At 41.8% G+C, this 17,179-nt stretch overlaps 1 protein-coding gene across 1 annotated transcript in view; it reads left to right on the forward strand.

Moving 5' to 3' along the window:
* Positions 1-17,179, forward strand: part of Cntnap5 (contactin associated protein family member 5) — a 908,928-nt gene that overhangs the window by 569,760 nt on the left and 321,989 nt on the right. Inside the window, exon 11 of the mRNA XM_087906619.1 lies at positions 2,554-2,660. Within this exon, the coding sequence (XP_087762745.1) occupies positions 2,554-2,660 (107 nt within the window). The remainder of the gene's footprint in view (positions 1-2,553; positions 2,661-17,179) is intronic.

Raw genomic sequence — 17,179 nt, forward strand, 5'->3', positions numbered from 1 at the left:
AACAGAACAACATTAATATGAATATTTTCTGATCTGTAAATCATGCTCATAAAACAGCCTTCTTCAATAAGCAAATTGTGTTTATAAATTTGATATTGAGTGTATGTGTTGTGATGACCTTTTCTAATCTCTGGGCACTGGTCCCAAATGCACCTCGCTGCAAAGCGACTCAGCATGTTCTCACTCATTTTGCTCCTTATTCTAAGAATATTAGACTTTTCCATTTCCCAAATACATTTTTCCCTTCCAGAAATACATCATTGATTCTTTCAGTGAGCATAGACAAATGACTCTGTAGCCTACATTTTCAGTGCTGAATTGAGCTTATTAGCACTAGTGCAAGGTCTGTGGGAGGCTTATTAAAGTTATGCTCAAAGAGGCCACTATTTCTCATAGCTTCCCCCAAGCCTTCTCCCTCCATATCCAAGTTGGATATGAAGAATATAGCACTGACAACATAGTGTGTACACTACAGGAAAAATTATGGTTTGGTATCTTTATATAACAACAGAACTCTATATTTTGTGTGTGTGTGTATGTGTGTGTGTGTGTGTGTGTGTGTGTGTGTGTGTGTGCACGTGCCTACTTTACTTCTAGGTTTTTGTGTTGATGTGTGTACAGGGACACTTATGTGTGCCTATATATGTGGAGGCCAGCAGAAACTCTTGGGTGCTGTTCCTCAGTCACCATTGACCTTGCATGAGGATCTTTGAATGAGGATCTTTCACTGATCTGGAACTCACCAAACTGACTAATTTAGACAGCCAGTGAGTACAAGGGATTTGGTTCCTTGTGCCTCCTCAACACTGGCATTAGAAGCATGCACCATATATACATGGATTCTGTGTGATTGAGCTCAGGTCCCCATGTCTGTAAGGCAAATACTTTACTGGTTAAGCTATTTATTTCTTCCACAATCTTGGAGGTTTTCCTAGAAAAATATAAGATTCTGTTAGTTCAAAGTAACAGAGTCTCAAATCCAGCCAAATTGCTTGAAATCTTTATTTTTCTGGAGAGTTCTTGGTGTATCTCACAAAATGCGAAACACTTTACAGCAGTCCTCGGAGGGTATGGGAATGAAAAGTGGTCCTGAGGACAAGCAAAACCAAATGTGCACATCATCAGGACCCTGTCCAGCTCTTGGTGTGCTGTGTGCGGCATGTCAGCAGAGCTTTATCTGTTTATCTTTTACGTTCTTCATATGCATGAAGTCATGACCATAACAGATGTTGGGATCTTGTTTTCCATGGTATAAACTATCAAAATCAGGCTATTTGTAATTTTCTTGGCGTCATAACTAAAAGAAACATGGAAAAAACATTGCTTACGCTTCTTTGCTTATTATTCTGTTGTTAAATCAGTAAGTGCTTTGTGGAGGCAGTAGGTGGGATACATGGTAAAGGTGCTTGCTGTCAAAGCTGGTAGTCTGAGTTTAACTCTAGAGACCTACATGATTGAAATTGACTCTCTCAAGTTGTATTCTGGCATCCTCACTTCCCTCATGGTGTGTGCCCCTTGCCACCACATTTACACACACTAAATAAGTAAGATAATAAATACATATGTAAAGGAAATTTAAAAATAAACACTTTGTTGGCTGCCTGGAACAGGCATGTCATGGGTGTGGTCAGGTAAGTTAGAGTGAATGGGCATGAACTAAGTAGCTTCATGGAAGTCTTGAGAAAGGTGAACTTGGGGTAAGAAACATCCAGAAGTTGGACTGGAGAGTTGACTCAGCAGTTAAAAGTATGTTCTGTTCTTGTAGAGAACCCTGGTTCAGTTCCCAACACTCATGTGCTTGCACACAGTACCATCTGTAACTTCACTTCCAGGGTATCTAACAACCATTTTAGGCTTCGTTCAGCATCAAGAATGCATGGGTGTGGTACACATGCAAACACGCACTCAGACATACAACATGAGAAAAAAATAAGCAAAAAACAAAGAAGAGATGTCCAGAAGCAAGGTAATGGCAAGAGATGGGGTGATTGGGAGGTGGGAAGGTGGCGTGTCTTACTCAGATTTTGTTAAAAGGACACTATATTGACTTGGCATACTTAATAAAGGTCTTCAGGATGGTTTGGGCACTTTCCGAAAAAGTAGACTTTTCTTGAATGTTAATTGAAGGGAAGGCAATAATCTTTAAACCTGGTTGGGTTTCTGTAGCTTAAGATAGCTTCCTGGCTGTTTCCAAAGAGAAGCACAGACAGTAATCTCCATGACTGCTACTTTCTTCATTTCCTTTCAAAAGCCTCCACACTTTCAAATGTAAAGAAATCACCCTTCTGCATGGTGCACTACAATAAACACAACGTTCAATAGAATGCTCCAACTTCTGTTTAACCGTGTGCAACAGCTTTATGCTCTAAATAGAGGTAGAATTCAGCTCTGAGATCCCCACTACTCAGAAGTGCCGGCAGATCTGTATGGTTTTCATATTTAATTCTGACAGTTTTAGCAAATCTGTTTTTCTGTGCTGTTCCCAAAGTTTTTGCTTCACTCTGTTTCAATTGTCTTGGTTTATGTTATTTATTACTCATTGTCTCCCATTAGGTGCTTGCCAAACTACTGTGAACACGGAGGACACTGTGTCCAATCCTGGACCACCTTCGACTGCAACTGCAGTGACACTGGTTACACAGGCGCCACCTGTCATGACTGTGAGTACACATACAGCGTGCCCACAGTGAATGGGCACAGCTCAAGGAGTGCAGTGTGGAGACCCCGATTCCTCAGTGTGGTGTGGGCATTGTTTATCCCTTTAGCATGAATTAGTCAATAGGATATTATATCTCAAATACTAAATCATGTAGGGAAAATTCAAGGATATAAGATATATTTTTGTGGATTTATGAGATTAGGACAAACAAAATGAAGTTGGACGTATGCTAAAGAAGAAGAGACATGGTGCTGTAAGTATATAGGGGAACTGTGGGACAAATGGCATTGTCTTGATGGTTTAAGTCATACTGCTGCAACAGGTAACTAATATATATTACACTGGCACAAGTAGCAAGTGGCACAATGTACGTCTTATTCATTTTCCAATTGCTTTGGTAAAAACACTCTGACAAAAGCAACTTAAGAGAGAAAGGGTTGATTTGGGTTTACAGCTCCAGAGGATACATTCCATCACAAAGGAAGAAGACATGTATACAAGGGGGGACAGCAAGGCAGAGAGAACAGGCATCCTGAAAGGTCACTTTGTATCCACATTCAGGAAGCAGAGAGTAAATAGAAAATAGGGGAAAAGTGTACAGCTTCAAGGACCACCCTAGAGACTCATTTCCTCTGATGAGGTTCCACCTCTTAGAGATTCTGCAATCTTCCCAAGCAGCACAAGTCAGGGGACACCTGTTCAAGTGTCATCCTATGGGGGATATTTTACCCTCAACTACAACATGACAAGCCCACAAGCGCCCCAGACATTGGCAAGCTGGCTTTCTTCCTCATTGTCCTCATTATGGCAGAAGTCTCCTCATCCAAATGCTGCCATGGCTAAGGAAAGCAATCACATGGTAAGAAAGCAAACCTCTGTGGTTATTCAAAGGCTTCTATTGAAAGAGCGGTTGGCGGTTACTTCTCACATTCCATTGACCTGATACTGCCCTACTGTCACCAATAGGAGGGAAAAGCATTCAAACCACAAGAAGTAATATTATAGAACCAGAGTATTGGCGATGCAGTCTAGATTACTTCCTGTCAATCTTGGTCATTTGGGAAGCTTCAGTTTGAAGGTCTGGGCTGATCGTGTACCGGTTATGGAAGAAAAGCTGAGAAGAAACGGATTCTTAGAGCACTGGAACAAGTGGATCAGGGAGTGTAATGATATCTACTAGAGGACCTGGGCAGGATCCCAGGACCTGAAGAAGGACACTAGTGATAAAATGAGTGATGAGACCGGAGAAGAGGGCTGGGCTCACACATCTGAAAAGGAGCTGAATTCATTTCCTGCAGTTGGCATAATTTCATCCCTGTTCAGGACTGAAAAGAGTTTTATCATGTGTATCAGCTACATTGTCTTTATCAGTTCCTCCTTTGGCAAACACCTATGAAAGTTCCATATTTTGCTATTGTGAAAAGCGCTGCTAATAATACTGATGTGCACATGTTTATGAGACACTGACTTGGGGTTCCTTAGGTCAATACCCATGAGTGGTGTGGCTGAGGCATCTGGCTTGTCTAATGTTCAGTTTTCAAGGCATGCTGTCTCATTTGTTGGTCCTAGAGTGTATTAGATCCTCCAGTCAAACATAGAGGTGACTTGAAAGTACAAATGAAGCTGTCTGGGAAAAGGGGAGTCTAATGATAGGAGGGTGATGGGAGTCATTTGGTTTGGAGTAGGATAATCAAAGATTTGTAGCATGATCCACAGCTATGATTGTTTTTGTGGTATGTGTATGTGTGTGTATGTATGTGTGCTCATAAGAATGCATATGTGCTCACTTTTACTAGTGTATGTAGAGGGCAGTGGCTGACATCTGTCCATTTCCTCTCTCCTTACTTTTTTCTGAGATGGGGCCTCTCGCCCTACCGGGATCTCACTGGTTTGGCTGCACTGGCTGGTTTGCAAGGCCCCAAGACCTGCTTGTCTACTACCTAGCTCTGGGGTTGCAGGTACACAGCACTCCTGCTTCACTTCTGCATGAGTTCTCAGGACCAGATGCGGGGCTCGTGCATGCTCACAGCAAGCACATCAAATGAGCTTTCTTCCAAACCCCATGAGATGTACTATCTACATGATAACCCCTTAGAAATGATACTGAGCCAAAGCTCATGGGTGAAAGCTATTGCTTCATACTTCTAACTCTCCAAAAGTCTTAGGATAATGTATTCTTCACAGCTATTTTCTGTGACTTATTATCCTTTTCCTGCTAGAATTACCTAATAGATCAAACTATTTACCATATCATTTTGCCAAACATTCTTTTATTGAAATGGAGATTATCATTTGCACTCTTGGGGAGTCTCGAACACAATTTTTTTCATACCTGGAATGATAGTAGAATGAGTGTCCCCTTAAAGTTGTCCTTTGTCATTCGACACATGCTCTTTCAAGCAATACTGGGTTTCAGTAGCCATGCATTTAATGATTGCTAACTGACAGGGCAGTTGCTCATCAGCCCCTTTCTGCCTCCCACCAAGTGGTTGTCCTTGATCTGCTGAACTTCTCTCTGGTGGCAATCACAGGTGTGCATTTAGGGTCTCTCTACCATGTCTCAGGCTTCTATAATCTCCTCACAGTGTAGATTGCTGACATCCTAACAAAGTCTTTCAGGTCATTGTCCAGCTTTACAAAAGGATGTCAGCTTTCTTCTTTCAAGTCTGATGGAGAAATGCTCACTTGGGCAGTCAATAGACAGATATCGACTGGGTGCGTATCAAGCTGTCTGGCTTTCAGACTTAACGGTCATCACAGAGCAGGGAGGCTTTGCTAGTTCCTCTATAGAGAAACAGGCCTCGTAGTCACATTTGGATGGTTGTGCATGGTGAGGAAACTCTGACAAAGAGATCTGTTTCAAAGTACCTTAAATATCCTTATCTCAGGTTTAGCTCATACATTGATGTTTTTATAGTAGTTCTTATCAATACTGGCATTCTTGACCCTCAAGGCCAAAAGGAGATGGTTCTCAACTTTAAGTAGATGAGAAAAAAGAAGAGGAGAAAAAAGAATGAGCAAAAATGAATAGAAGGGATAACAGAAGGAGAAGGAAGGGGTTAGAGAAGAGAAAGGGAGAGGAGGAGAAAGGAATAAATAGGGCAAGAACAGGAGCTGCTGGTGGGATCACCAAAGGCCCAGCAAGCAGGTTATCTGCGTTAGTAAAAAGGACACATGTAGTAAAGGGATGAAGTTTAGGGGATGATGTCACTGGTTAAGCCTGGCACAATCTCTGCCCAGAGAATTAACCACTGTAGCTGAAAAACTGCTTGGAGCACCAAAGGGAAGTTTGTAGTTGGAAAGTGTATGGTTGCTCAAGAAGGTTAAATCAATAGAGTGTTGGAGGTCTAAGGGTACATTCTGAAATTTATAAGTTTATATATATATAGTGGGCAGAAATCAGCTTCCTGTGTCACTCTTTTATGTGGTCTACCTCATTTTGTAAGGCTGGCCACTTACTGGGCTGGAACTAAAGTATGCTAAAGTGGCTAGCCAATTACATTAGGGATCTACATATATCAGCCTCCTCAGGGCTGAAGTTACAAGTGTACACCATCACATTCAGTTTTTTAATATTCAGATTCTGGGCAAGGCAAATCAACAAAACCATTTCCTCAGCTTTGACAAGTGAAACACTCTCAGGAAGAGAAGAGATCCAGGTGGACCAGAGAGAGACCCAGCTTCACAGGTAAAATGCTAGCCACATGAGCCTGCTAACCCAAATCCAATTCCAAAGTGTCATGAGAAAATCTAAATGTGGAGGAGGAGCCTCTAACATGCTAGCTCTCCTGCCTACAGCAAAATTAGAAGGGGGATGGGAGACTTGCCCAGTAGCTTCTGAGCCAGAAATGGGTAGTCTGGAGAGGCTGTGCACAGACAGAAACATCTCAGTTTCAGCAAGATTAAAGGTGAGAACTGACTCCCCAAAGTGTTACCAACCTCCACACGTGAGCAGCAGCATGGGTGCCCCCAAACGTCAGGAGTGCCGTTCCTTTCTTTGAGATGAATACATTTTTAAAGGACAGCAGAGCAGGGGTGATAAAGTGATAAAAATGAATTAAGGAAGCAATGCCAGAAATTGTGCCCATAAGAAAGAAATGTGGGGGTCCTGTTCACACAGCTGGTGAGTCATACCCTGCAGATCACCTCTTACCATAATAGACGTCGGTTTCTGGGTGACTGGGTGGATGTTGAAGAAACTTGGAGAAAAATTGCAATGAGCCAAAGGAAAACACAGGGCAGAAATGAATCTGTTCCTGCAGCCTGGGTGACGTAGCTGGTCTAAGGCCGCCTGGCATTGGCTGGTCCGAGAAAACAGACAGACAGTTGCCATTCCTAGGTGTCGTCAGAATGCAAATCTTTCAGAATATTCAGAATCTTCCCCTGACATGGAAAGTGAGGCAAACACTGACTTTAGTCTCTGTCCCAGGAACAACAAAAGCTAGTTCCTTTCATTCTCATTCAATAAAATATTAACACGTATGCAAGGCTGCTGGTGGGAAAGTCCCCAGGCCTGCCTGTAAGGACCTTGGAACTCCACGAAGAGAGATCAGAATGTACATATAAGCATCTACTGAACACACTTTAGTGTCACCCAGGGCTTTTGCTGGTGATTTTGTTTTCTGGCATAGTAGTTTCCCCAAATTAATAGGGAAAATACGACAACCCCTTCTAGATCCCTGTATCCATAGGCAGAATCAATACCAATGTGTAAGAGACCTTTTCCTGTACATGTGTCCCTACCTGTTACCAGAGCTGTTAGGGTCAAAGTCTGAGGCCTGAGACCCCCCCCTGACAAGCTAGGGTTGTCCAACCGTTTCCCACAGGCCAGTTCAAAAGACAGGAAATAGAGCAGAGAAGAGAGACTTCATCAGTGTGGCCACACTGGAAAGAGGAACAAGGAGACCCAGCTACCCCTGGTCTTCTTCCCGACATGAAGAGTAGGTTCCAGGAGAGAACCAGCAGTGTGCATAGCTAAGCAGTCCTAGTTGAGATGTGGCCCTGACCCTCACCCCGTCTCAGTCTCTTATGCAAAGCAGTTTGATGAATTTTCAGAACAGTGTGCAATCTCTGTCCTAGACTTGTGTAAGCCTTCCTCCCTTTCCGTCTCACAGCATGGAATTCCCATAGAAACCTCAGTTTCTTGCAGACCCTTCTCTCTGTTAGTCTGGTAGGAAAAAGAGAGACTCCTTGTAGAATATCTTCCTTCCTGCGAGGAGGGAACGATACCTATGATGGAGTTTACCTTATAAAGTAGGCATGGGAAGGGATGAACTTTCTCCCTTTGAAGACGTCAGTCATCTTCAAGCTTCCACATCATCTCCTGCACGCTGGTTTGTTCCTTTTGCTCTTTTCCTCCTCTTTCTCTGTGCATCTCCATCGTACTCCCCATCCTGTGCTTATTTCATTGAAGTTACAAGAAAGTTAACTTCAATGACTGCATTGGATTAGCATCACAGAAATGTAGTCACAAATATTGGCTCATAGAAGCAAGAAATCATCCTAAATTTATTAATGAGAATTAGCTGAAGGTAAGTCAGTTGCTAATGTCACATCATTTGAAGTGCATTTATATTTACTGCGTACAATGAGCAAGAAAAATGAAAACTTTTTCTCTTACATGTTTCAAACAATGGAAGACTACTTGCAAAAGAAATGGAAATTCCCAGTGTTCCCCTTAACTAAAAACTAATCGAGGCTAATGGAAAAGCTCCATGGGTAAATCACCTGCCACTCAAGAATCAGGAATGTAATTTTGACCCCCAGAACCCACATAAAATCAGATGAACAATAGAGGTAGAGATAGGAAACTTTTGTAAGTTCACAAGCCAGCTAACCTAGTGTACACAGCAGAAAAACAACAAAGATATGCTGTCTTTGTTGTACGATGGAAGATGAAGTAAGATGGAAGGTTAAGGTCAATATTTGAGGTTGTCCTATAAACTCTCATGTGTGCCATGGATGTCGACATTCACATACACAATTTTACACACACACACACACACACACACACACACACACACACACCAATGGTATACTCTCACATTCTTATACTCAATTAAAGACATAAAAAGAAGTGTTCTGGAAGATATATCCATGTTGAACACAGCATGTGAGTTTATCATGCCTTTGGATTCAGGAAGATGAAGGCTGGAGGCAGCCTTTTCCATTAAACACTATCTTGATTTCAGCCAACTTCCATTCCTTCCTTCTGACACAATCCTATACACAGTTACTCTTTGGATTAGAAATGCACAGAAAGCAACTAACCGAGTATCTAGTATATAATAGTTCCATGTTAAATTCCACCAGTTATATATTGTAGACTCAAGTTCATCAAACTTCATGAATATTTTCCATAAAATAGGCAACAAATGATTGACATACTCCCAGAGGACCACATCTTATGTCTATTGGATCACTAATGATTGACAGTTTCCCAGACAACCAACTGTTGGAGCAGCTTGTTGAAGGAGTCCGCTTGTTGGTTCCCGGCTGCCCAACCCTGAAAGAATCACAGAGGAACTGTATTAATTAAATCACTGCCTGACCCATTAACTCTAGCTTCTTATTGGCTAACTCTTACATATTGATTTAACCCATTTCTATTAATCTGTGTATTGCCACAAGACTGTGGCATACAGGGAGAAGTTCCAGCGTCTTTCTATGGAGAGGCTACATGGCTTCTCTCTGACTCTGCCCTTCTTTCTCCCACCATTAATCCAGTCTTCTCTACCTAGCTTTGTTCATCTGTCCTGCTATAGGTCCAAAGCAGTTTCTTTATTCATTAATGGTAGTCACAGCATGCAGATGGAAATCCCACATCAGCAGCTTTGCTGCATAAATTTCAATATTTAGTTGAGGGTTTGGCATAGGGTGGTCATCAGCAGAAGAAACACAGACACAGCTCAGAGCATGCCTTCCACACATGATCTCAGGTAACTTGTTGGCGTCTTGTGCCCTAAGATTCTTCAGGAATACACAGTAGTAGGCTATGAACTGGTTTTATTAAGAATGACTTTTAAATCTCTCTGGAAGCCTGACTCAGAATGAGTATAATGATTCACTGTGCTCTGTCACAGTCACCCTGTGCACTTCTCCTTTCTATCAGTGTCTCTGTCTTCTCTCTGTGTGCACGTGTGTCTGACATCTGTACATACATTTTGTGGGTTCACACTCCAGAGAAGGATGGCTAATGTTTTGCTCCAACACTTGCACATTATTCCTTTGATGCAAGATCTCTCACTGGATCTGCATCTAAGATGTCAATCAGTAGGTCTCAGAGATACTCTTGTCTCTGCTCCAAGGATGAAGGTGTAGGTGCATGTGTGCCATGCCTGGATTTTTACTTTGGTTCTGGAGATTAAAATACAAGTCCTTACACATTTGCACAAGAAGTGTTTTTACTCAGGGATCCATCTCCTCAGCCTCCATTTTTTTTCAGTTTTTATTTAAACTATTCCTAATGTCATCACCCAATTTCCTAGCTCATCACTTGTCTGTGGGTCAGAAAATACTGAGAATTCTCTGGCACTATCCTCTCTGCTAACTTAAAAAAAACAGTTCAAAACAAAAAAATTTGTTTTTCTAAGAGTACAGATACTTGAAGCTCCTGCATCTTTCCCTTGAAGCAGTGCAAGATGTAAATCATGGGGATTTTCAACTAAAATAGGGAAAATCAAAGAGTAGTAAGCAGGAAAATAGAAGTGTTATTACTGATCAATAGTTTATCAACTTCATTTTAAACTATGACTGATTCCTTTGATTAAATCGTCAATCAAGTAAATAAATGCCAGCCTGTTCACTTTGAAAGATGTAAGTCTCTTGACTGTAGTTCAGGGAAAAGATCCACAAAGTATTTCTCCACATGTTGAAATTCTCTAACACAGTATCTCAGTGACCTGTGTCAAGTTATTCTACTAATTGGAGCCTTGCTGGTGCCTCATTCAAGGAAAAAGTAATAGAATCCACCCCTATTGCTATTGAGATAAATTCATGAGTCAGTGGGCGTGAAATCTCCCTGACAAGTCAGATCATAACTCTTCCTGTAGTTCATGCTGCGTTTACATCATTTTGTCCACACTGCAACCTTGAGGAGGAGCAACGTGAGCCTTCTTTTTTATAGGAAGGCAAAGAATAAGATGAAGAACAGTTAAGAATAGAGAGCAAAGGGCATTCATTTACAAAATCAAGTAGGACAAAAGCCTGAATACTGTGGTCCCTTCCAGAAAGAGGATGGCTACATCACATTCTAGGTGGGGTTCACTGTTTGTGGAGAATTACCAGTTTATCTGTGTATTGATGCATACTGCGGCATGTGTGTGCTCATGTCCATACATACAGAGGTCTCTCTCTCTGTCTCTCTCTCTGTCTCTCTCTCTCTCTCTTTCTCTCGTTCACTTTCTTTCTCTCTCTCTTTCTTTCTCTCGTTCACTTTCTCTCTCTCTCTCTCTCTCTCTCTCTCTCTCTGTGTGTGTGTGTGTGAGAGAGAGAGAGAGAGAGAGAGAGAGAGAGAGAGAGAGAGAGAGAAACCCCTTTTTACCTTCTCTTTTGAGACTGGTTCTCTCATTTAACTCTTTCATGTAGACTGGATGGCCACCAAGTCCATAAAATCTGTCTCCATGCCCTCATTACTTGGGTTATAGGCACACATGACTGAGAATGACTATGCCCGGACTTAGTTGGTTCTGGGGATCTGAATAAAGGTCCTTGAGCTTTCAGAGCAATTACTTTGCTTACTTTACTGTGTTCTAGTCCCAGGGATAATTTTTAAGTTAAGTTTCTGTGGTTCTCTTAAAGTTACTTGAATATATCACTGTACTGTTTTGAATGAGTCTTAGTTAACTGAAATGTTTATGCGTATGTGCACCTCTATATAAAGGCAGTAACATTTGTTTGGAAGCTAGAGACCTTGGATCCCATTTCTTAGGTGCCATCTACCTTCATTGTGACAGGAAATGGTCAACATATTGGCCTGGGTGCCCTACCTAGGGACTGTAAGGGGTCCACATGTCTCTGTCTCCCTGGTGCTAGGATTACAATGGCTACCACCAGGCACACTCTTTTCGTTTGGGCTCAGGGGATCATACTCAGACCACCGTACCCATATGACATGTGTTTTACCAAAGGAGCCAGCTCCTTACTCCTTCTTGATTACATTTATGCATATTAGCTATTCTGGGCTGCAGAAGGGAGACTTGCCGGCTCTGGCTTCTGAATCTTTTCAGGGCAACTCTGATCCACAGTCTTTATTTGATCAAATCAAGTCCTTCTCCCTCTTCCTGTCTGTTGACCTTATTTCAACTTGGTCACTTCATTCTAGGTCTTATTTCCTCTTTAAGGTTAATTCTCTATTTTATTCAACACTCCCCTCACATTATATATGTACACACGGTTGCCGTAATTAAATTATTTCTCTTTCTCTTGTTCTTTGAGGTCAGACGTATTGGCTTGCACTGAGAATGTTTCTGAAAAGCAGCACAGCACCAGGTTTAGAAAGTTGTTTATGCAAAAAAAATAACATTGAAAGAATGGGGTTGTAAATTTTATCTTATTGACACTTCCTCCTACCATCTCTACCCTGGCGGAAGTGAAGACAGTATCGTGTGTCCCAGAGCAAGTGTTAAGCTTTCTTTAGCCACCATGTAGTGAAATTTCCCAATTTTAATTGGTTGAAAGGGCTGAGACTGTAATTTTTCATTCGGAGTGTATCTCTTAAATCTCTCCACATTAAGTACCATGAATTCTCAAAGAGGCTTGTAAACCGTCCTCCAGCTGATATAGTTGTAGGAGTGTCCAATTTTAAGATGCTAGGATAAATAGGACATTTGGATAAGTAAATATATGTTCAGAACATAAAAGAGAAAGAAAACCATCCACTGTCAAAGAAGGACATGAAACTGGGTTTATTAGTCTGTCAGCGGAATAGCTGTCAATGTCAGTTTGCAGCAGTTAAGTTTTCCTGCTGGCAGCTAATGCGATGATGGAGACCCTGGCAATCATCCCCCTGCTCCTGCCTCCCTGACGCCACTGTCACTGTGACTGGAAGAGAAAACGAGTGTTTTCTCCCTACCAATAGTTGAATTCATTGCCGCCAGTTGTTTAAATAGGACGTGAGCGTGGAAATGGCTGTGTAATGTATGTAGATGGGGATGACTAAACTCAGGAGCGAGCAGAGGCAGGGGCCATACTCCCTGGTGTCCACTTTATAGGTACTTTCTGCTTAATGATGTCATAAGGAATACTCAAAAGCTGTAGAACATGATGGCTGGGGAAATGACTCCAACGGGAAGAGTGCTTACCACACTACCATGAGGATCTGCAGCTCCCACATGAAAAGTCAGTGCTGCCATGTGCACCTGTAACCTCAGCACTGGCTTAGGGAGAAGGAGAGGGCTTCAGAAATAAATGATCATTGCTAAGTCTTGCTTAACAGCTAGCAGAGATAGAAAATGGTGAGCTCCCAGTTCAGTGAGAGACTTTGAAAGAAAAAATTCCAAGATGTGGAGAGACAAGAAAATATACAATGATGTCCTCCTCTGGCCTCTGCCCACACAAGTACAAGTATATGCACCCACAGGGAAACCTGCACACTTACACACATATACACATATAAAGCGGAAATAGACCTGATTCCTTTTATTTTTTTTAATTTGAAATGTAGCATGAAAATGGAGTGTGCTTGAAAATTAAGGTAGACAGTTCTATACTCTCGTAATAACCTAACTGTATAACAAACTAATATTCTACATCAAGCCTGGGCTTACTCTCGTCTCTAAATATGATGGTAGCAACAACAACTTGAAGTCTTTTATGAGATAGTAAATTACAAAATAAGATGATGGACATAGTGTCTAAAAAGCAGATGAACAATTTTTATTTTTATGTTTGGAAGTTTTTTATTATTGATTTTAATTTTTTTGTATATGTGTTATTTGTATGTGTCTGTGTGCATATATGTGCATGTGAATCAAGGTACCATCAGAGACCAAGAGATGGCATTAGGATCCATTGAACTGGAATTATAGTGGCTGGAGTTGTCTAGAGTGTGTGGTGGGTGCCAAACTTGGGTCTTCTGTAAGAGTCTCAAGTACTCTTAAATACTTAGCCTCTATTTCAGCAGCTTCATTTAGTTTTATTTTTGAAGCTACAGGGTGACTGGTAATGAAAAGTCCCCAGACTATCTTGATACAAAATATACAGCTTAAACAGAAGTAATAAACAGAAGTAAGCTTACACCAGAATCCAAACGATCCGTCCAGATGCAGGAGCCAGGCAAAAAAGGGGGGCTACCGGAGCGCGCTTGCTAGGTTTATAGGCAGGCTTTAGCCTGAGGGCGGCACGCCCCCAAAACAGAATGTGATTGGCTGAACTCCCCTGTCATATTTTTTCACTTAAGTGACCCTGGGGTTTGAAGCTGGACCTGGCTCGTGATGAGTAAGTGCTATAGCACTAAGCAATTTGTTCTCTAGAGTTTATAGTGCTCCACTCATTGGACCCTAATTTTGTCCATTCTGCTCTGTTGTGGATTAGTATGAAATTCTAACTTCTGTGTCTGAAGGGACGTCTAGGTATGTGTTGCCTTGTATCTTTCCTCAAGTTGGTATTATTAAAACCACTTGCCTTGTTGCAGTTGCATTCAAGAGTTTCAAGAGTGAATTACCTGTGTGTGTATGTGCATATATGTGAGTGTATGTGCCTGTGTATATATATGTATGTGCATGTGTGTATTCCTGTGTAGTACGTGTACATGCATGTGTGTGCCTGTGCCTGCATGCATATATCTGTGCACATTCATGTGTCTGTGTGTGTGTGCATATGAGTGTGTGTGGTATGTGTGAGCATGTGCAAGTATGTATGTGTCAGTGTGCACAATGCATGTGTGTATGCTTATGTGTTTGGGTGAATAAGTGCCTGTGTGTAAATATGTGAATATGTATATGCATCCTTGTGTGTGCATGTGTGTGTTTGCATATCTGTGTGTGTGTTAGGTAGAGTCAAAAGATAACTTTGAGTGTAAATTCTCAGGAACTGTCCATATATTTTTTAAAGATAGGGTCCCTCCCTTGGCAGAACTCTTTAATAGGGCTAGGCTGACTGGCCATTGAACCCCTGTCTTTGGCTGTACAGCACTAGGATTACAATCTCATGCAATCACATCCAGTTTTTTTGGGTGTGTTCTGCAGATAAAACTTCATGCTTCTAGGCAAGCATTTCATTGGCTGTGCTGTCTTTCAGCTCTGCGGCAATATTTCTTTCAAGAAGACTCAGCTCTACTTTATGATTTTCTGATGATTGCAGACAGCCCACCCTGATTTTCCGCATAACTTCCCTTAAATAAAGTCAACTGCTCATGGATTTTCATCTCATCTACACAACACCTTAACAGCAGCTCTGCGATCAGTGATTTGTTGGATAACCAGGTGCTGTATTTTTGCCAAGTTGATACATGACACTCATCCTCACAGTCATACATCACCTTGGCCCTGTCCTTCTCCACTTCAACTATATTCAGCTATGCTTCTGCCAAACATGGTGTACTGCCACTTAACATGCCTTGGCTCTCCTGTTCTAACCATGTCACTTAAGTTTGTGCAGCCCCGTGATGGAGACAATTTTCCTAATGTCATGTTGCATTTGATTAAAATGAAGGTATACTTTGTCTTTTGCAAGCAAAGTGTGACCCTTTGTCTCTTGCCTTAACTTAAAATTTATATAGTGGGGTGTGGGGAGATGGCTCAGTTGGTGATCGCTGCGTGAGTAGTAGGACTGAGTTTGATCTTCTGAACTCTTGTATGAAGGCAAACATCATGTTCTTGTAGTCCTAGAATTGCAGAGGTGGAGACGAGCAGAGCACTGGAGCTCACTGACCAGGCATAGCAATTCAATCAGTGAGACTCAGGCAAGTTAAGAAGCTTTACCTCAAAAGACAACTTAGACTGTGGCCAAGAAAGAGATCTGAGGTTGACTGCTGACGTACGAACACACACACACACACACACACACACACACACACACACACACAGAGAGAGAGAGAGAGAGAGAGAGAGAGAGAGAGAGAGAGATGCACCCAGACACACACACACACGAGAGAGAGAAACAGGCACACACACAAGAGAGAAAGAGAAACATGCACACACACACACACACACACACACACACACACACAGAGAAACATGCACACAGACACACAGACACACACACAGAGCAAGAGAGAAACATGCACACAGACACGCACACAGAGACAGAGAGAGACAGTGAGAAAGAGAGAAAGACATGCACACACACACACACACACACACACACACACACACACACACACTTTATCAATGGGGGAATTGACTCGTGAGTTTGTTTATTGTCTTGTTCAAAATTCAGGGTTTTTCTTAAGGAATAAACATTCCTACGATTTTTTATATCATAAAAAATTAAGTTCAATATGTGAATTTAAAAGTATCAGATCTAGTTTGCATCCTTACTGTCTCCCAGAGGCCTATGTTTTAAAGGCTGGATCCCAGGGTAGCACCATTAGAAATTAGATACTTAAAATTTTGGGGTCCCTTAAGAGACTGTAGGGGATCACCTCTGCCATTTTTTTGTCCTTTGGTGAGTTCATATGAATGACTTTGCCCACCAGCAGCTGCTCCGTGGTGAACTCTCCTGTCTCAGGCCTGAAAGCAATGGGTCTTCAGTATCATGGACCAGCAGCTGTTGGCCCCTATATCACTTCCCTCTTCATGAATGATCGATGTCAAGTGCTTTTATCCTAGTGGCATGAGAACTTCATTCAACACTCTTTCGCCACTGAGTTGGGGTTCCTGTAGCTGTGAAGAGACACCATAACCATGTCAACTCATAGAAAGCAAAACGTTTAGTTTGTGGGCTCACTTAGAGATCAGAGGTTTAATCCACATTAACATGTGGGAGGCAAGGCAATGTGAAGTCATACAGGTCGTCTTGTTTCCCTCCTCTGTCACAACACCTATTCTGTAGATGCTCCCTGGGTCCCATCATTGCCTAGAGGGGAAGTTAGGGTCTGTTCATACTAAAATTAATGAAATATAAATGAGAAGTTGTTGGGAGACAGCAGAGGCCCCAGATGGCTGGGTTAACTGTGTGGCTGTAGTGAATTACATGCCTGGGGAGGCAGTGGCAGCCAGGAACTCAGTCACTAGCAATGTGGGGCATCCAAGTGCTCTTTAAACTTTCTAATTTTTCAGAATTCTCTGAACCACATTGGGTTTTTTCTTTATCATCAGCAAGATGATTTCAGGTTTCTTAATTGTAAATGGAAATCATGGGGAGGTGGGAATAGCAGTAAAATGGAGAAGAGAAAAAAGCAGAAGTTGAAATAATGTCTCTGTAAGAGTGTCAAATCTCCTTTCTTTCTGCTTTAAAAAGTCCAATCATCTAATTAGAATGTGATTCCTCAACTAAGAAATCAAAGCTCTTTAATTTTTAATTTTCTAGCAAGGCAACATAAAACAATCTCATTAAGAGCTCTGCAGAGCATCTGTAAAG

Source organism: Myodes glareolus, chromosome 5 (genome assembly GCF_982192425.1).
Source record: "Myodes glareolus chromosome 5, mMyoGla1.1, whole genome shotgun sequence".
NCBI classification, from domain to species: domain Eukaryota; kingdom Metazoa; phylum Chordata; class Mammalia; order Rodentia; family Cricetidae; genus Myodes; species Myodes glareolus.